Below are 21,719 nucleotides of genomic sequence, written 5' to 3'. Positions count from 1 at the left end.
CAGCAACACAAAATGGAATTAATAGGAAAAGAGGTCCATTGAGTTGTAAGCTCAGATCTGGTGGCTAAAAGACAGGTCAGTGAAATATCTCCCATTAGAACAGTGGCAGCTGCTGTGCTAAATGTAAGTATAATTTTAGTTGCAGCTCTGCAGTCTGTCCCTTATTTTTGTATTTTTTTTTTCTTAGATTGCTAAGGAAAAGAAGGATTTCCATTTTTTGATGATAAAATAAATGTTGATCTGATGTCTCCTTGGCAAGCAGTGTTTTATTCTGTTTATCCATTCTGCTGCTTTTGGAGGACAAGCAACACATGCCAGTTTTGTTGTTTTTGTGCTGTCTTTCTTAAATGACACAATTCTTTCTTTCCTTACTTTTCCCTTCCATGTTTGAGACTTGGTACATATTTGAGACTTTGTTTTGGAGGAAATAGTCCTTTAATTTGTCCATCTTCTTGATACTGTGGATGCAGGTCTTTGCCCTAAATAAGACAGGTGTTGCTGCATGCAGCTCAGAGTGTATTGATGTCTTCACTTACACTTTTCTAACCGGGAACTTTACGGTCCATTACCCTCTCCTGCTCTTCTCACATAACATCCTGCCTGCAGATGGCTTTGTCACTGACATCACAGCACTTGGAGAAATATGACATGGTCAGCACTTGGGCTGTTCTTCGGGTGTTAAGAAGACCATAAGGCCTCTTAGTTCACTGCCAGTGTTCTAAAGCAAAACTACTGTATGCACTTACCTACTCCTTGCTATATGTACTTTGACTTGTCCTAGGATGACAGTTGAGGATGTGGGGATGCACAGCAGAAAAGCAGACACAAATTCCTACATGAATAACATGTCCTCAGGGACTAGAAAAATACACGTGCACACTGTAACACTGACAGCTAGAAGAATGAGTGAGGAAAGATTGTTGCATATTGATGCATATTTTCATAATTCATGTGCTGTCTAAGCACTTATGCATGGGGAGGCGTGTGTGTGACTGGAATAACAATTGGTAAGTATTTTTTTTTTCCATTTTGTGTGTATGTCCCTTGCATGAGAAGCTTGTTTTAAAATGGAGAGCAACAAGATTTTTTTCTTCTCGGTACACATTTAAGGATCTAATCATGAACTTCAAAAGTGTCAGATCTAGAGTGTTTCAAAATGAATTTTTGGCAGACCCCATTTGATGGGGCGGGTCTCCAAAGCAGTTAACGTGAATCTGGGGAGTCCAGTCGTGTGTGACATTTTTTTAAACTGTTTATCTGTTTCCTCACTGAAAATAAGATGGAAAGATCAATACAACATATCTGTGGGTTAAATGACAAGCTACTACTAGGGCAGTATTAGCTTAGCTTAGCACAAAAAAAGGGAAATGCAGGGAAGCTGCTTGTCTGGGGTGTTGTTTTTCTTCTTTTTTTGTGTGCAGATTAGACAAAGACACTTGCATTATAAGCCAAGTCTAAACTACATAAACAGATCGGAATGCAAATGTCATATGTATGAAATGACATATGAAAACAGACCCCAGGTTGAAAAAAACCGAAGTTCCCCTTTAAATATGTAGCAGGCAGCGGGAATTGATGGAACTGAAAAACACCTCCACAATTTAATCAATTGTTTCTTGTATCATTTCCGACGGATAAGTCCCAATAAGTTGTCAGTGGTCAATTTGTAGTAGGATCGCAATCATGTGGTTGTCAGTAGGCAGTTGATGCAGTGTTCACTTGTTGTCATAGTTAGAGTGACGCAATGGCGCTGTCTTATATTTATATAGAAATCTTTGACAAATCCATGGATCCAGACTATAAGCCAAAATGTCATTAGTTGGTCCTTGTGTCGTTTCTGACCTTCCCTGAAAATTTCATCCAAATCAGTGACTTCACTTTTGAGTAATGTTGCTAACAGACAGACAAACTAACAGACAAATGTTCGCCGATCGTCACATAACTCCACTGTTCCTTAGCAGAGTAACAAAGAATCTCCATGACTCATAACTTTCAGAACATTCTCATTAATTGAGTTGCGAAGACCACAAGAGGGCATTTATATGAACTACTGGTGAGCATGATCAGCACGACCCAGTTTGATGCCTCTTTTAATCTTAGGACTGTCACTATGTTACAGATGATTTCATAGCAACTTATAAAGTGGGACTCTGTGTGACAGCTCCTCTGTCTGAAGCAAAGACAACCACATAATGCCATTCGCTCGTGACCAGTTCTGCCCTCCAATCCTAAGATTGTAGTTAGTTTAGGTTGAGTCTTTTGTTTATTAGTAGCTGCTTTGATGTACTGTCCAATCTTGCCTGTATGGCAAATATCACGTAACCTAATGTCTGAATGTCAGAATGCCATCACTTAATAGGTTGATATGGCTGGCAATGATACATATTTAATGTCTTAAAAGGGGTAATGTTGGCAAGCTTGATACTTTTGCACAAAGCCAAGCTAGCTGTTACTCCCTGTTTCCAGTCGTTATATGACGCGAAGCTAACCTCTGTTGCATTTAGAAAATAAAAGCAAGAAGCTTATGTAGTGTAACTGATGGAGCAAAAAATGTCAGACTAAATGTGTTAGACAGTCTTCACATCACTTTGAAACTTGGCAGATTTAGTCATTCTCTCAATGTCAGTTGACTTACCGTTAGGTTTTAGGCTTGTCGATTGTACATAACAAGCAACATGAAGACACCACTTTGGGTCCTCAGGATCTGTGATGGACATTTTTTTTCCCCATTTCCTGACATTTTATTAATCAAAGATTGAATAAATAATACATTACATAATGCTGGTGTGCTGTAGTTCCACTTTAAATGCATTATAAATGATTTTTCATGAACAATATCTTGCATTGAAGACGCAATTTTTCCACCAGTCATATGGATGCCAGTCATTCTATAAAGGTTCAACTCCTACAAATTCCATTTTCTTGCATTATTATTAATTATTCAAGTCTGCAGTTCCTTTTTGAAGGTAAAACAAAAACATTCTGTGAATGCACCCACAAAAAAGCATAAAACTGACACTGAAATCAACCATCTGCATGATTTCAGCCATAAATTTCTTTTCAAGATTATTTTTTGGAGCATTTTCATCTTTTGTTGTTATCTGTCAGGGTGATGGGGAGAGAGAGAGTGGAGGAATGACATGCAGCAATGGTCTAGCCAGCTGAGATTCAGGCCGGGGACCGACTGCTCTGGGAATTTGCACCCCTCATACTCAAACCACTTGGCTATGGGTTCCCTTTCAGCTTTAATTTTCCTTTTGATTTTCTCACTTGTCTCTGTCCATTTTCATTGCCCTCATACCGTCCTCTGTCCGCTTTCTTCTCCCTCCTGTCGTTAGTCGTATTTTCCCTGCTCTCCTCTTCCAAGCATTGCTCATTTCTTCTCACCTCTTCATATTCATGCTGGGCCACTGGCATGTCAGCTTGTTATCTGCATGCTTTTGAACTGTTGCTATCTGCCCTCCATCCACAGTCACACCGCCCTCCTTCGTCTCTCCAACATGACTATCAAACGGAATGTATAGGAAGCTCAATTAATAATTAATAGTTGTATACTCCATGTTAAGTTTACACATTGATTACATGGGTTTCCTGCGGGCTGCACTGTAGTTCAGGGTAACACTGAAAAAGCCGAGGTCTGCATACTCCGAGGTTTTAGAGCCTGTGTTCATCCACTTAGTGATGAAGTCTCACACAACCCCACACACACAAACGCAATGAAAGAAATGTCCGTGCTAGATTGCTTTCCTGTCGCCTATTGTCATTCTGAGCAGGGCACCAGACTGAAGGAAAGCTATGTGGGATGCTGATAGAAAAATCATTACTCAAACAGCAATGGAAGTTAGAAACGCAGCAACAAATGGTAACATATCGCATAATGGTTGAAAAATAGGTTCTGACGTGGTGAAATGTCAAATAATAAGTGCATCTACTGTATCTGCTTGGACATGTCAGACCTGCTGTCAAAGCCAAGTACTGTACAATGGATGTCCTTGTTGCAGAGGTGAGAGATGGCCATTACTACATGGTACTTTCAAATGTTGCATTTTATTTGTTTCATTTTGTTCTCTCACCACTGATGGATGACACGGAGAGAACAAACAGAATTATATGAATCTTGAAAGCTGCTTTAATTGGTTTTCAGACCTATTTGTTGCAGCAGAATATGGTGAAAACAAAATGTTTTTTATACAGTGATAGACAGGTCCAAGCCAGGAAAAAACGGCCAATTTTTCCTGTCAAGGTTTTCTCAGTGGATTCTGGTACACAAAGACATGCTCTTGAAAATTAGCCCTGGGGACATCTTTAATTTTGCTTCAAATTCAATATGGCCACCGAAATTCCAAAATGGCGACTAATAAACCTTAGCCACTGTTTGAAAGCATGTTATAAAGTGTAATGCAGTTCTTTTTTTGGTATTTGTGATAACTGAAGGCAATAAATATGAAAAAAATGGTTAGGTGTCATTTCAGGCTCATAAATCCAATATGGCCGACTGCGTTAACATGATTTTGGAAAAAAGCTTGTCTTTCCTCAAATATTTGAGATACAAGTACAAAATTGGTGTCTACACCTAGGTTTTTAGGGACAAGGAATCCAAATATGACATCAGATTTTTAATCAGGTCAGTTTGTCATGAGATAAATTCAAAATAGCTGTTAAAGCTCATGCTCGTACATTGTTGATGTTGCATCTCTGCTTTCCAAACCAGTTTTAAACCCAACATTAATGATAAAAATTAAGTTGCAACTGTTTAAAAATCTGTAGTACGAACTACCAGTGTGAATGATAAATGCAACCAAGATCAAGATCATCTGCGATTTGAACCATCATGTCCATGTACCATTTGATGACATTATCTCCTGGTGGCAGACTGAATGACTGAAATCTAATCAAATTTGCATTTTGTAGTGGATGAGTTTCTCACATTCTTCATGAAGTAAGTCCATGATCTAACTGGTCCAATTTTATCATTGTCTGTTTCAGGACTCCGTTCTTCCAGGCAATTTTTGCCTTCTGCAGACAATAACACCCAAGCAATGTTGCGTTCCATTGCTTCTGTCAAGACCATTGAGTCCTTGTACTCATCTGTAAGATCGGGAAATGATGGTGGGTCTGTCTTCTGTTTGGGAATTTTGAATGATCCATAGTCAGGCGTTTCATTGTCAATGATGTTTGGCACATCTGGCTGCTCTTGGGCTGCACGCACAACATCTGCATCAAGTGACTGTCTACTTTGGAATATATGGTACCCGTTGTGTGATGAGTGGTGTAAGCTCCTGTCAGTGTTTGTTGCTTCCCATCTGAATTGTCAAATGTTACATGCACACTGCGACCTTTGACAAAGCCAGGTGGAAGCATCTGCTTGTGCTGCATGAAGACGGACTTCTCCCATTTGTTGTTGATGTCACGAACATCAGTGTATGGTATACCAACTCCACATCTGTTGAGAAGAGTGGTTGCCTCGCTACCGGTGAGGCGGTGTACTGTGAGACTCAAAGCTGTTCCTAATGGTAATCTTTGACCAGTTACAAGTTTTTCCCAACTTTGAGTAATTGCTGAGATCTTTTCTGCTTTTGCTTTGCTTGGAGATGTAACATATCCCAGTGCATTTGTAGATCTGTGAGGATTGATGGACCAAGAAATGGCATTATAAATGCACTGAAGGGGCTTGTGGCTTTCAAGTAGGCTTAACAGTTCGTTTGCTTCTAAAGGCCACTTGACCTCTTCTTGCTTGAACACCTTGCAGCGGACTAGCTTGGCAAATGTCAAATCGCTTTCCCTCAAACCATGGCCTTCAATTGTGGCAGCAGTATATGACAAGGGGTTTACATTGCTGGAATGAACCACAAGCCGTTTCACTATCTTGTGAAAGTCAATGTCATCCACGAACTTCTCTGACAGTCTCAACTTGAGGGTTGCAGTTTTTGTTATTGGTGGGTCTTTAAGTTCATTCTCAAGGCTGAGCTCTTTGACATCTTCTAACAACTCGGTCATAAGGAAGGCCTCTTGGTCTTTGTTGACATTGCGGTGAAATAGCTGGTAAAATCTGTCCATAACCAGAGTGTCCAGTCTGTCTGTGGGTGGCTGATTCTTGCTGTATGTGTATGTGAAATTATTGTGGCAAGTTTTGTGATAGTACAAATCAAGGGCAAACACATCATAGGATGTTCCACTCAGTTGAACTTCTAACCGCTTTGCTGCTGTGTGATATTTGATATCATCTTGCAACTTCATATTCATAGACTGTTCGATTTTAGTGTATGCATTGTCCTCTGAGCATCGTCCAAGGCCACCATCATTGTAAGCTTTCATATCATTTGGGGTCTCTGTGTCACACACGAAACACTGTTTCTTCTTTTCGGATGGTAACCTTTGAATTCTGTATGGGGGAACATCATCCTGCTCATGTTCTGGAACCTCTTCTGCAGAACTCATTGTCCTTGATGTATTCATTGCAAAGGCTACATCTCTTCTTGTCAGTGTCTTTGGGACTCAGGAAAGGTGCAAGTGCCATGTTGTAAGCTCCGATGTACAGGTGATACTATTCTGTTCAAACATCTACATGTTTTGATGTGATGACAACTATGCAGAACTTTGTGTACCAACCACTCTGATGGCTTTCAACATTTGTCACTTGGAAATAAATACATTTTGGTGAATACAAATGACCCAGCCACATTCATATGTACCTATAGCATCTATATATATGTGTACACATATAACTTAATATATATAGGTATCACATAAGCTTTAAACAGCTGATCATTGATAAAAAAAATCATAAAGAAAAGTAAATGTATTAGGCAAATAAACATATTCTGAAACATAATTTCTTTTCTTAAAGTTGGTTTTGCCACTGTTTGGAGTGCAAAACTATGCTAACTATGGATGTCAACTTTAACAGCCATTTTGAATTTATCTCATGACCTACTGACCCAATTAAAAATCTGATGTCATATTTGGTTTCCTTGTCCCTGAAAACCTAGGTGTAGACACCAATTTTGTACTTGTATCTCAAATATTTGAGGAAAGACAAGCTTTTTTCCAAAATCATGTTAACGCAGTCGGCCATATTAGATTTATGAGCCAATGAGGCTGAAATGACGCCTAACCAATTTTTCATATTTATTTCCTTCAATTATCACAAAATACTGAAAAAAGAACTGCATTACACTTTATAACATGCTTTCAAACAGTGGCTACGGTTTATTAGTCGCCATTTTGGAATTTCGGTGGCCATATTGAATTTGAAGCAAAATTAAAGATGTCCCCAGGGCTAATTTTCAAGAGCATGTCTTTGTGTACCAGAATCCACTGAGAAAACCTTGACAGGAAAAATTGGCCATTTTTTTCCTGGCTTGGACCTGTCTATGATAACAGAATAGCTCATTTACCCATCCCCCAGATAGACAGGTAGTATCAATAGCATTAATTTGGAAAAGTATGGAATATTTGATCATTTCCAGGTCTGGATAAGTATGTAAAAGGGGACAAAAGTGTGCCAAAATGTTAGTGTTTCTGGACGAAGTCACCTATTAAAATACATTGATCATACAAATGATGCTTTTTATTGTGTTTGTAGCAGGAAGTTAAAAAGTTTCCCTCTGTGTGAGAGGGTGCAAACTAGAGTGAGCTTGATTCAAACTAAGGTAAGAAGTTTAATGTGGGACTTCTACACAGATCTGCTTTTGCAATTTGTACGTCACAGCCTACAGAACAGCTCTGCCCCAAATGCCTGTCCTGAAACTGGACATCCAAATTAGTTTGAAAGAAAATACGTAAATATTTGTAAATTTGCATGCATACATAGCAAGTAACCAATAACAAGTAACCAAATATTGAGTTTGTCTGAATACTGATGAGTTGTTCAGTGATTTAATTATAAGAATTATTTTATTTTTCAGCTCATTTTGGTTCTTATTATTTATTCAGTGTGCTATGGGCATATCATAAGTATTGGAAGCATGGCTCCTGTCTATTAATTAGATGACCTGTTTGTTTCATGAAATGTCATGTATTACTGTGTTTTTCTTGTCTTGACTAAAAGAACAAATCAAGCTACATTCTTTTGATTTTTCAGGCCATTTTGATTCAGAAAAAGAAGCTAAAAGCAAGACTTTGACATATTTCAGTTTCCCCAAGTTATGGTGAGCATGTGTGCAAGCATTTGCTTATCTATGGAGCCAAATTATCTTTCACTTTGAAGTTATTTCATTTTTCAAGATAAATGTAGGTTCAGCAATAGTTTTTTTTTTTAGCTTCCTTTTTTGTCTCCACTAAATCCCGTGGAAAGTATTTGGCTCTTTAGATGCTAAATGCTTCACTATATTCACCAGCTGGTTGCTAATTTTGTCTTTGTCATTAAGTTTCTTCAAGCTTTTTAGATGGAAACAGCTGTATGCTGTGACTGAAAGCAAACTTGATGAAAGCAGTGAGACAGAACCAGCAAATTAAAGATGTGGGCCAAAAAGCCAGAACATTGAGCTAAAAGATGCTGAAACACTCCTCAGGGCTGAAGGGATCTGCAGTGTCGGGTGATAATTGCCTGTCTAAACTCTTGACCAAACCATTCAGTCTGCCACAGGTGGACGCCAGCCAACACGTCTCAAGGGTTATTAAAGGAATCACAATGCACTTGACCACAATTTGGAGGCATAGAAAAGGATCTGAATATGTTTTTATATGAGAGGTTTTGATTTTTAATACATCGACAAAAAATTCTCTAAAACATGGTTTCACTTTGTCATTATGCATTCTTGAGAGTGGATTGATGGGGAAGACAAAACAAGCATGAATATTCCCTATGTTTTCCATTTGTATGCCATTTTAAAGATGATTTTTAGGCCCATGTCTTGCCGGAGGAGGCTGAGCAGCTCAGCTTTGCAACATATCTGTTGGTGCAGAGCACAAGATTTAAAAATTCTCACAATCCTCTCCTCTGTCTCTCTGTTTTTTGCTTCCCTTTCCCTGTTGTTTCCTCAATCCACACCCACTCTCTTTCAGGCCAAGTCATGTATCTGCCACATGTGCGGTGCCCACCTCAACAGACTGCACTCCTGCCTCTACTGCGTCTACTTCGCCTGCTTTGCCAAAAAACATATCCACGAACATGCCAAGAGCAAAAGGCATAACCTAGGTATGACACACACGCACTCACTGTCCCAACAAATCAAATCAATTTTATTTATTTAAATAGAACATTTTAAAACAACCAGAGCTGAACAAAGTGTTGTACAAAGTCATACACACGTGGACAAAATTGTTGGTACCCCTCAGTTAAAGAAGGAAAAACCCACAATTCTCACTGAAATCACTTGAAACTCACAAAAGTAACAATAAATAAAAATTTATTGAAAATTAAATAATCAAAACCAGCCATCACTTTTGAATTGTTGATTAATATAATTATTTAAAAAAACAAACTAATGAAATAGGGCTGGACAAAAATGATGGTACCCATAACTTAATATTTTGTTGCACAACCTTTTGAGGCAATCACTGCAATTAAACGATTTCTGTATTTGTCAATGAGCGTTCTGCAGCTGTCAACAGGTATTTTGGCCCACTCCTCATGAGCAAACAGCTCCAGTTGTCTCAGGTTTGATGGGTGTCTTCTCCAAATGGCATGTTTCAGCTCCTTCCACATATGTTCAATGGGATTCAGATCTGGGCTCATAGAAGGCCACTTTAGAATAGTCCAACGCTTTTCTCTCAGCCATTCTTGGGTGTTTTTGGCTGTGTGTTTTGGATCGTTGTCCTGTTGGAAGACCCATGACCTGCGACTGAGACCAAGCTTTCTGACACTAGGCAGCACATTTCTCTCCAGAATGCCTTGATAGTCTTCAGATTTCATCGTACCTTGCACACTTTCAAGACACCCTGTGCCAGATGCAGCAAAGCAGCCCCAAAACATTACTGAGCCTCCTCCATGTTTCACCGTAGGGACAGTGTTCTTTTCTTCGTATGCTTGGTTTTTGAGTCTATGAACATAGAGTTGATGTGCCTTACCAAAAAGCTCCAGTTTGGTCTCATCTGTCCAAAGGACATTCTCCCAGAAGCTTTGTGGCTTGTCAACATGCATTTTTGCAAATTCCAGTCTCGCTTTTTTATGAGTTTTTTTCAGCAGTGGTGTCCTCCTTGGTCGTCTCCCATGAAGTCCACTTTGGCTCAAACAACGACGAATGGTGCGATGTGACACTGATGTACCTTGGCCTTGGAGTTCACCTTTAATTTCTTTGGAGGTTGCTCTGGGCTCTTTGGATACAATTCCAACGATCCGTCTCTTCAATTTGTCATCAATTTTCCTCTTGCGGCCACGTCCAGGGAGGTTGGCTACTGTCCCGTGGGTCTTGAACTTCTGAATAATATGAGCCACTGTTGTCACAGGAACTTCAAGCTGTTTAGAGATGGTCTTATAGCCTTTACCTTTAAGATGTTTGTCTATAATTTTTTTTTGGATGTCCTGGGACAATTCTCTCCTTCGCTTTCTGTTGTCCATGTTCAGTGTGGTACACACCTTTTCACCAAGCAGCAGGGTGACTACTTGTCTCCCTTTAAATAGGCAGACTGACTGATTATGAGTTTGGAAACACCTGTGATGTCAATTAAATGACACACCTGAGTTAATCATGTCACTCTGGTCAAATAGTTTTCAATCTTTTATAGAGGTACCATCATTTTTGTCCAGGCCTGTTTCATTAGTTTGTTTTTTTAAATAATTATGTTAATCAACAATTCAAAAGTAATGGCTGTTTTTGATTATTTAATTTTCAATCAATTTTTATTTATTGTTACTTTTGTGAGTTTCAAGTGATTTCAGTGAGAATTGTGGGTTTTTCCTTCTTTAACTGAGGGGTACCAACAATTTTGTCCACGTGTGTACAACAGGCAAGAGCAACAATATGCCCAAAAAAAGCCAAATGGAAAACAAAAATTGTAAAATCAGATGGTAAAATACTAAAATTTAAGAGCAACCAAAAGCCACTGAATGCCCATTTTAAGATTGTTGTCTTTGTCAGTATGCACAATCATTCAATTGAAAGTGGAAAGTTGTTCCAAAACTGCTACCACAAAGGAAGCATTTTGTTTACCCACCAGCCCTGATCAAGGAACAGTTAAAATCAGAGGCCTTGAGGTAGATGAGAAGTTCTGAAATGTACCTAATTGCTCATGGCTTTATAGACAAATAGAATAACCTTAAAATCCATTCGGTATGGCCAGCTGACCAGTGCACAGATGCTAGTATTGGTTTAATGCTTTCCATTGTTTGGTGCCAGCTGAGGCTGCACCATATAGTGTTTCAGCTTCGATATTGCAATGTGTGTAATGTAACCATTACACGAGTTGTGATGTGAAATTAACTCAAACACAAGATGCTAACTTTTTTTGCTGCTTGTTACCAAAAGAAAACTCACACAGTTCTCATTTTCCATGAATTTACAGGAAAAGTCTGTCTGATGGAACATCATTTACACAGATTTAGGCCTTCTCGAAAATGCTTTTATTTCAGAATGTGCCAATTTGGCTTAAAAAAGTAACACATCAGTTGCGTGGAAATGTTTTGGCTACAAAAAAATGATGATGTTGACTAAAAACAGGTACTGTGTAAGTAGTCTCTTGCAGCTGCTGCCACTGTGCAAAGCAATGGCTAATTTGTTCCAGCAAGTCAGATCTGAATGGCATCCAAAGCAAAACATTATTTAACATTGAATATACAAAGTAAATGTCTTTAAATTACTTATGTTCTTTGTGGTGTTGGGAAAGAAAAAAAACAGTCGCATCTGTTAGATTACTGTTCAGCTGAAGACAATACTTTGCCATCCAGTACTCCCCTCTTTAAAGCAGTTAAGGATGGATGTATTACAAATGGAGTTGTCCAGATTCAGTGGCAGGTATACTTGTGTATCATCAGCATAGCAGTAAATAGACTTTGTCTGTTAAATATAATGGAAACCATTTGAGAACAGTGTAACTGATGCAACCTTATCATATACAAAAGCATTCAGTGTCCACAAGTACACCTGGAACAGATGTTTTTTGTTATGCATGTCCAACCCGGTCTCACGGGGATTCGTGAAACTGTCACGTAAGTTTTAGTTTCGGTTTCGTGCGCACCAACACGATTTCGTCATGTTTTTCGTGCCGCTCACCACGAAATGTTTTTCGCTGTGGTAATCACATCTGAAAGTGGTTTATACCGGCGGATTCATGACGATCTAAGCTGTCCATCGGCGTATACTGCTTGTGTGATCGCGTTTGTGGCCGCCGGCCGCCGGACATTCTTGAAATTCCTATGCAAATTGGTAAGTGTACCACCGGCTTATGGTTAGGTTATGGTTATGGTTATGGTTAGGGTTATGTTTAGGAACGATGTCATGCAAAATATAGCGTTGGATTCGCCACGGTTTTACATTAAAAATATAATATACACATTCTTTTGAAATACGTTCTGAGTGGCACGAAAAGTCCGCCGTTTAAAATACATTGGTGCGCATTTCGTGGTGAGCGGCACGAAAAACATGACGAAATCATGTTGGTGCGCACGAAACCGAAACTAAAACTTACGTGACAGTTTCACGAATCCTCGTGAGATCGGGCTCGCATGTCGTGTAACATCACAATTCTACAACTTCATTTAGCAGACGCATTTATCCAAAGTGACGTACATTTGAAGGTAGATGTAATTACACATCCAAAACTGCAAATAACCTTCCTTTGTTTAGATATGTCGGTCTCTTCTTTATAGGCAGACGAAGACAGTATACACGCCATGCACATCTGAGCACACCGCCATCAGTAATGCTTCTCTAAAAATATTCCTTAAAGGGCCAATTATTATACAGCAAGTGGCCAATGAAGATGTAGCCTAGTGTTACTGTGAAACACTCATGCTTCATTAAAACCATGTGTACATAAGTCTGTATTTAAGACCTGTTTTAAGTTAGTTATATATATTTCACAGGCCTTACTGTGACATATTTGTAATTTTGTGACGCATTTAACCAAGAAAATGAGCTTTGAGCTATTATGCAACTTCATGCAACGTAATTGCAACACAATCTATAAGGCTGGGCCTCATGGGGGATTTCAGTGTCACCTGTGTATTTGGCCTCATGTAGCCCATTAGAGAGAATATATGCATTAGTGAACTTACTAATGAGTAGGGACTGACGTCTGTCTAGGTGGCTGAGTAAAGTTGAGCACATTTACTATTGTGCTTAACTGGTTACACGTCCCTGCTTTACAGTCAGCTTCCTTTGAAATCCTTCAAAACATTCATTGGTATGTGTATTTATAGGGTCGAGAACAACAACAAGATTTGTTTCTGCCTTGTTTTGACAGGATTAATATTCCAGGTCAGAGAAGGTAATGCAAAATATTGCACCTCACTGCTTTCAGTGGTAATGCGCATTGAATTTGTTAAAATATTCTTCCTGAAAAGTGACTGAGAGGGCTTCTGTTTTCAGGAACTGATCCAATCACACTGTGTGTCTCACCACAGCTCACACGGAGGCTGCTTTGTTGGCACGCGTTCACAGTAAGGAACGGAAAGTTGTATTACAATTCACTGAATTAAATATTTGCATCAAACAGACACAATCTGGATGGCTCCAGATTTGAATAAAGACGTGGGTGTTTGCTGAACACCAGGAACAGTTGGCTGTTTCCCCCTATCCCTGTTACTCCCACAGGGATACACGGCCTGTAATAATCAAAATATTGCTCACAAATCACAGAATTATTGCAGAGAATATTGGTGAATATTACCTTAACTCAGGCAGTGAAACCAGCTGCTAAAGAACCTAATGTCCTGTGTGTAAAGGATGGGCAATATTCATATCCAGATGGCTGAAAAATAAAAGGAAACAACATTAAACATCTTGTTGTTTTGGTCTGAGCTTCCAAAACAGCTCCAATACTTCTTATCATACGTTCTCCAAGTCTCCTCAGCTCTGCTAATGGGATGAGCATCATTTGTTACAAGAAGATTCCAGCAATTTGGGGTTTTATGTTTGGTGTGAGACAGCGCTGTTTAATTCAAGTGAAAGTTAAATATAGCATAGCATTGAGCTGCAGCTGACAATCGTCTTTGTTTGTCAGTTAATCTGTAAATAGTTTTCTTAATCCGTTAGTTGTTTGGTTTCTAAAATGTCAGAAAAGAAACCAGAAAATATTCAGATTTAAGGAGCTGGAATCAGAGGATTGTGACTTTACTTTTGTTATTCTTATTCTTTTATAATACTCAAATCGAATACATTAGTTGTCCGTTAATACAGTAGGTGAAAATTAACTGATTCATTGTTGCAGCCTTACGTGTCACTACAGTAAAGACAAGATTCTTCCTGGATGTAAATTTTGAAGTCTAACTCTCCTTGTTTAGAGTCACTTATTTTGACAGCAGAACTTCTTAGAACAACCCAGCAGTACATAGTATCATCAGAGTAAGATTTCAGTGGAAGTCATTAAAGTCTAATATGAAAGATATGGACAGCCAGTCAGTTATGTTCATTAAATACTGTTTTTCCAGACAAGGAATTTGTTGAGTTGTGGTGCTCTCAGATACACCTAGCACTACTAGTTAAGAGCATACTTATATGCAGTGAGCTTTGTATAAATCCATGTTATTTTGTCTTGCACAGTAAGCCCCTATTTGTGTAGAACTATAATGATTAACTTAATAATGAGGTAGCTGATCGACCAAAAAATTGTCTGGAACTACTCTGATCGTCAATTAATAAATTTAGTTCAGCATCACAGTTCTGCTTATTTTTAGAATCAATATGTTTTGGTTTAGGACTGTTGGTCATATGAAACAAACAATATAATTCTTCACGATTTTTACATTTTTTCAACATTTTAAACCTATGACAATGTATTGTTTAAACAAGGAAATAATAGTCTGATTGATTGGTAATTTAAAAAAAACATTGTTGATTGTAGTTCTGTATTATTGTACGATATAGTTGTCACACTTGTGGGTGCCGTGCTGTGAAATCATGAGACGTGACACTGAATACCAGCGGTGGAGATACTTCTTACGTTCCAGTGTTGGCTGGTGGTTTGGGTCTTGGGAGAGCTTTCATCTGTGCTTTTGCACAAATGAAGAATCCTTTCATCCGCTTTCGGCTCCTCTGTACTCTGTGAGCATCCCTGCAGCGGGCGTACCACACGTTGTTCATGTGAAAGCCTGGGGGCACTGTGCATTCATAAATTTAAACATGCTGTAGGTGGCAGTCATGTGCACTGCTGTGCAGCAAACATGCACAGACTGAGCCGTATGAACCAGCCATGGCAGAATATTCAGCTTTGAGACTCAGGGACATTGTTTTTGAGGCTACAGTTGCCGGAGATGTAATATGCCATCACATATTTGTACAACCTTTTATTGTATAAAATATTAGTGCAGAAAATAACAAGGACAGACTTAGGAGGCAGCGTTCAAAACAGCATATTATCTTCAACACAACACATCATCCTGTTAGTCTGAAAGCGACGATGCCAGCTCTACACCCAGTAGCTTTCTTTTTTATTCTCCACATAATAGAATTAGGCTGTTTGAGCTCCAAGTGAAGTACATTACACTGCAGCGTTTGGAGGAGAGCGCTGCCGCAGCAAAGGCACTCAGGGTGTCAATGACAAAGGCTGGGTTTGGCAGATGTTGAGAATCTGCAGTTTGGTTTTTATGAAGCCTCCTTTACTCTGCATTATCACTCGACTCAGGGAGACCCCCTGTGGGGTGTATGTGTGTGCGCGTGTGTGTGTGAGATTCCCACAGAGTGTAATTGTGAGTTTAATTAGGTTAGCTGCCAAATTAAATGCTGCAAAAATAGAGTAAGGAACAGTCTCATACACAGGGAGAGAAAAGATTTTTTAAAAAAGGGACAGATCTCAGCAGACTGGTCAGGAGGTAATTAAGTCATCTTTAACAAACCCTGTGGAATTAGACTCCATTATACTCCTGGCCCCTCCTCCTCCTCCCCCCTCCTCCTGTTTCTCCTCGTCCTTTATTTTTTTACCATTTCGTCTCTTTCATCTGCCTGTTGTATGCATTTTCACTCAACCATTTGCCATATTCTGTTTGCCGCCTTGTACTAGGCTCATCTGTCGCTCTCTGTCCTCTTCTCTTTTGCCCTCCTCTTGTTCCCATGGTTACCTGATGACCCTTTCGATATTCAGAATTGTTAAAGGATTTCATCTAATTGCACTTCTACCAACAACCTCGTCTTTTCTTGCCATTTTCCCTTTTCATATTTCTATTTGTCTTTCATCAGTGCAAGAGAGGCTTTTCGTTCCCTACCTCCTTGCCTTCCTCAATCCTTCCCTCCTTTTTCTTTATTCTCTATATACCTGCAGAGGATGATAGGCAAGGCCAATAGACAGGTTGTTATGGCAACAGCAAACAGGTACTTGCAGCATACAGAGCAGGTGAGGAGAGAAGGGGAACAGGGAGTGGAAGGAGTGGTTTGGACTGTTCCTGAACATTTAAGTGAGTGTGTGACGGGGAGAGATTGCTTAGATAGGCGCCCCCCCTTCCTCTCTACTTCCTTCCTCCTCCTCCTCACCTCCTGACTTCTCATTGCTCTCTGCACCTCTTGGGATGCCTCTTCTGTCATCTCTGGATGGTGTAAACAGATCACTGATATGTCAGCAGATAAGCCCAGCTACCTGGCATCGCAGCTCCATGGCAACATGACCTGAATAGAAAATGACAGAGATGAAGCAGTTAACGGTTCACACAGCTCACAGGGACACATGGCCCTTTATTACCTTCTGACAGTCAGATAAACTGAGTGTCCCTGCATTTCAATAAAATGGCTTCCATGAATTGTTTCTGCTTCTCATTCTCTCCTTCTCTTTGTCTGTCTCTCCAGCTATTGACCTGCTGTATGGGGGAATTTACTGCTTTATGTGCCAAGACTACATTTATGACAAAGAGATGGAACAGATTGCCAAAGAGGAACAAAGGAAAGCCTGGAAGATGCAAGGTAAGGCAACGTTAAACACACAGTCCTGAACACAGTGTGGCACATACACACTATGCCAAATGATGTCCCCATTGATAAACCCCAGTGGTGCGGCTCTTAAAGGTTAGAGGATTAGCAAAAACATTGCAAATTTGGACTTTCCAGTGCTGGGCAAGAATATGTTATCTCCCACATGGAGATTTATATAACGTTACCAACTAGGTATGGTCCCATACAATTACTGCATTTAGAGTGATAAGTATCAGTGAAACTTATCACTTATCACTCGGGGGGTGTGCGGCTGCGGCGGAGACGGCCCGATAGTATATATAATTCCTTCCTTGCCCCCCCCCCCCCCCCCCCCAACTGACCCCACCACCTCACATTTCAACCCAGGGGAAACACTGTAGGAGGACCCTTGCACCCCAAAAACTACTTTTACCAGGGGAACCTCAGAAACTAGAAGACAGGAGAAGCCTGCAGCTGAGGTCCAAGTACTAAAAAGCAACTTAGCAGAGTTAAAGTATGGGCAATCAGGAAGACACAATTTTACCTTTCATGTCTTTCTGGTTGTCTCTGTCTTTAATTAAAGTTTGGATCACATATCTAGCCAAGGCAAAGCAAGGAAACCTTGTTTATTTTGCGTATTCCATATCCAGAGATATTCAAAGTGCTTAATGAAAGAATATTACAGCAAGGACAGTAAAGAAAAATGGAGAAAATGCCACTGTGGGGGAAATAAAAATAACAATTTAAGCATGCCTAATTAAAAGTAAATTAAAAAAATATTTTCACTAAGTCCATTATGATAGTGTGTGTTTAGTGTTCAGTAAAGGCAGTGAAGAACAGGTAAGCTCTTGTCTGGTTTTAAATGTTTCTACAGGTGAAACTGATCTTAAAATTTCATGCAGCTTATTTCAGTGCCAGGCATCATTAACTACAAGCTTTGTGTTAACAAGAAGGTCTACTAATACAGTGGGTTCACACAGAATTACCAATTGAGAAAGATGTTTCTAGCCAAAGCTACTGATATAAAAACAAGTACAAAAGTCATTCAAGTCATTCCAAGCCAAACATATCAGAACCACGTATAAAACAGTTCTGACGTGTTTGACTTGTCTTGTTCTAGTGAGCGGCCTTACAGCAGCATTCTGAGTTCGTGATAAAAGTTTACTTTTGGAGATCTAGAACAGGACATTAAAGTCGTCCAATCAGCAGAAAACAATATCATGAATCATCCCTTCTGGGTCATGTCTAGACAACAGGTCTCTAATTTAGGTAATATTAAGTGAAAAAACCATGGTCAGTGGTCATTAGGTGTAAATTCTGTGTAAAAAGAAGTTACAACAGCACTACTTTGAGACACAACATATTAGTTGCAAAGTGTTTGATCTAAACAGATTATACACAGCTTTTTCTTTCCTAATTTAGTCAATTTTATTCAGTTCAACTTTGGTTATTTTACCTTCTATTTTATTTGCAGCATTTAACTCATAATCTGTGTATTTGTCTTTTTATTTTGCATTTTGTCCCCCTTATACCTTTCTATGTCTTAGATACAACACTTTGCTTTTGCAAGGTGCTATTTAAATACATTTACAAATTCTTCAAATGCATGTGTGTGTTGGCATTTGTCTCAGGCATAGGGGAGAAGTACTCAACATGGGAGCCCACAAAGAGGGAGTTGGAGCTGCTTCGCCACAACCCCAAAAGGAGGAGAATTACCTCCAACTGTACAATTGGTTAGTGTCTCTTTTTCTCATACACAAAATGTCGCTTGAGCTGGTGGCTGTCCTGCTGATTGGCCCAGTCACTCTCTCTGAGACACAGACTGGACATCCAGGAGGGAGATAACAATGGTAATGCACAATGACAAATCACTAATTCCATGGTAATCAACAGATACTCAGATGGATAGACCACAAACTTTACAGCCATTATCTCAGTGGTGGTAACGACATTTGCATATCTAACAAACAAAATACCAGTGTGTGTTTAGAGGCCACCACCACCTCTCCCAGTTGTCTGCTTGGAATCATATAATTTGTGAGCTGAATTTGTGTGGTGAGTAGTGACTTTCTGGATTCTTGTCTGTCTTAAGATAGTGCCATGCCAGCGATTCTCCCAAAGTTTTGGTCTTTGTGCTAAACCAAGAAAACGATCTCCCTGTTGTCAGCATGCAGACCATAGACTGTATATAACGATGGACAAACCCTCAGTGATGGCACCCAAAAGTTTTCTGCACAGCAGTTTTGACGCTCAATGTGGTAGCTCCTCACAGTTGTTTCAATTGTTTTTAAGCATGCATATCTTCATACAGACTAATACAATTTAAACAAATGAGTTGCATAACTATTCTCTCTCTGTACCTGTGCCACTCAACTCATTAATGGCACAGCCCGCAGGTATACTTTTCTACTTTTAATGAGGACAAATAGTTTCTGACATGTTGGCACTAGATGGCGATACATTTGACCTTCTGACAACAGGCAGGTAAGTGATATGGGACTATAACAGTTCTTGGCAGTATGGCACGAATAGATTTCTCGCTATCCACCAATCAAACTCAAAAGAAAGCTAATCGAAGTAGAGTTCATGGCTGCCTTTGAGAAAGTTACAAGCCAGTTGTGTGATGAACACAGGACTTTGCAGCCGTCATGGGAGGAAGAATTTGCATACCAGTGTGCCTTCTTTGCCAGAAACAGTCCATTCTACAACGTGCAACTCTCTATTACCACTATGACAGATCAGGGTTGCCTATTGATGCACAATTTCTGTGAATAATATATGCCTATAATAGCCTAGCCGTGCTAGACCCAGGTCTGAAGAAACAAGGTTCTAGGAACTCTCTACAGGGAGGGAGGCGGACTAAAAGGTTGTCTTTCAAATCACTCTGCAGCAATTGGGTAGGTATACAACCAATCGGCGCAACGAATAGGCTGACATAGTTCCTAGAGCGCCGGAAATCAGAGGATGCGCGAGTTCGGTGAAGCCTTATTTATACAGTCAATGGTGAAGCTCAAGTATATTACAGACATGTTAACAGAAAGATTTTTCAGAGTCGGTGCTAATGGAGCTCAACGACTATTGTCGTTTTTGCTGTACCCAGGCAGAGAATTAAATTCGTTGCCGTGAGTTGTCTAGCACGGCTAGGCTAGTTGTTTCCGGTTATTTCTGTCAGAATCGTCGCACCTCTGTCGTCACTTAGTTACGCCCGCCTTCTGACTCTACACTTCATGGCGATTCGTTGGCCAGTTTTAGGAGCATCCAACCTCGAGGCTTACCGAGGGTAACTAGACCTACCCTGGCAGAGACTTAAATTCGTTGCCGTGGGTTGTCTAGCGCGGCTAGGCTAAGCCTATAAGGTATTTCATTTAGTTTGGTTATACTTCATGGCTCAAAAAAAAGTAGGTCACCTAAAAACTATGTTTTACAATGGTTGTTTTTTTTGGCCACAGATGTAGTTTTTTCTCATCTATGTGCAAAAGTTAATTTTTTCTTGATTTATTTTTTCTAGTGGTAGGCAAATTCATATTTAAAAGCAATCTCTTAATTTATTTTATTTTTTGGAATAAAGCCTACTTAGTAATTGTACTAAGTAGTACTTGTAATTTAGTTAACTTCTCAAAAAACCTTTCTTGAAAAATATTTTAAAATACATTACTTTTATTTATTGCAAAATAAATGTGCTATTATGCACAGTAAGTATATTTAGCCTTCTGTCATTTTGTTCATATTTTGTGAATAAAGCCTCATTTTGTAATTTGATATTGATGACAATCTTTTTGTCTGATGGCGTTTGGCCTTTTGCTTTTTACTGTCAGTGATGGAAATACAGAAAACAGCCACAAATAGATCTATAAGGTTAAGTATGATGTTCAGGCCACAAAATCTTATTTTACTTTTATAAAAACCGACTGAAATTGTTCTTTACTTATAAAAAAAACTGTCTGATATTTTGTTATTGAATATAACCTTGATTATTTAAATGTCTTTTGTATAATTCAGTCCTATTAAATTCCTAATTTTTAGGTTGCGGTCCACACAGAGATATTTTTCTATGTGGCCCATGTTAAGTTGAAAAGCCCTGCTCTGTACAGACATCATTAACAGGGAGATTAGTTATAGAGAGCAGAACTGCTCTTTGTAACACGATGGAAACATATTTATTTCTACTGTCAAGGTGGACATTTTAACATGAAGCTCCGTAGGGAGTGACTCATTTTTGAAGCCAGCCTCAAGTGGACTTTAGAAGAACTGCAGTTGTTTGTGGCACTACTGTGTTGACTAAAGTTTTCAGCCCTGGAGGTTGCTGCTTGATGCAGACATTAGTGGTTTATTGATCAACTCATTAAACATTCTGCAAGAAAGCAAATAATTACACCTCACAGTAAACATTCAAATACCAAGAAAATTAAAAAATTAACTGACCATAATTCATAAATGGAACTCTTTTCTGCTTACAGAATTGTGAATCAGATCTTTGCATTTTGTACTGTTGGTCAGACAAAACAAGCAGCTGGGTTTTAGGCCATTTTTACCATTTTCTAGCAATAATTTATTGAATAATGCAAAAGAAGAAGTCGACAATAAAAACCTTGAGCCCAGAAGCCATGCAGAGGTGGATAAATACTATATAAGAGGTGATGTTTATTCAGGTAACAAAACCTATTTAAGTAAGTAGCAATAGGGAATATTAGAGTTAAGGAGTTGAGGGATCAGTCAGTGTGTGGGAGTGAGGAGAACTGGCAT

General features: G+C 39.3%; 1 protein-coding gene across 1 annotated transcript in view; it reads left to right on the top strand.

Annotated features, from left to right (window-relative positions):
* The window catches only part of usp22 (ubiquitin specific peptidase 22), a 42,695-nt gene that overhangs the window by 3,297 nt on the left and 17,679 nt on the right, over positions 1 to 21,719 (top strand). The window contains exons 2-4 of the mRNA XM_022207732.2: positions 9,007 to 9,139; positions 16,875 to 16,988; positions 18,608 to 18,709. Coding sequence (XP_022063424.1) covers positions 9,007 to 9,139; positions 16,875 to 16,988; positions 18,608 to 18,709 — 349 coding nt within the window. The remainder of the gene's footprint in view (positions 1 to 9,006; positions 9,140 to 16,874; positions 16,989 to 18,607; positions 18,710 to 21,719) is intronic.

Source organism: Acanthochromis polyacanthus, chromosome 19 (genome assembly GCF_021347895.1).
Source record: "Acanthochromis polyacanthus isolate Apoly-LR-REF ecotype Palm Island chromosome 19, KAUST_Apoly_ChrSc, whole genome shotgun sequence".
Taxonomy (NCBI): Eukaryota; Metazoa; Chordata; class Actinopteri; family Pomacentridae; genus Acanthochromis; species Acanthochromis polyacanthus.
Note: the sequence above shows the minus strand (reverse complement) of the source record. Positions and strands in the feature narration are given on the sequence as shown.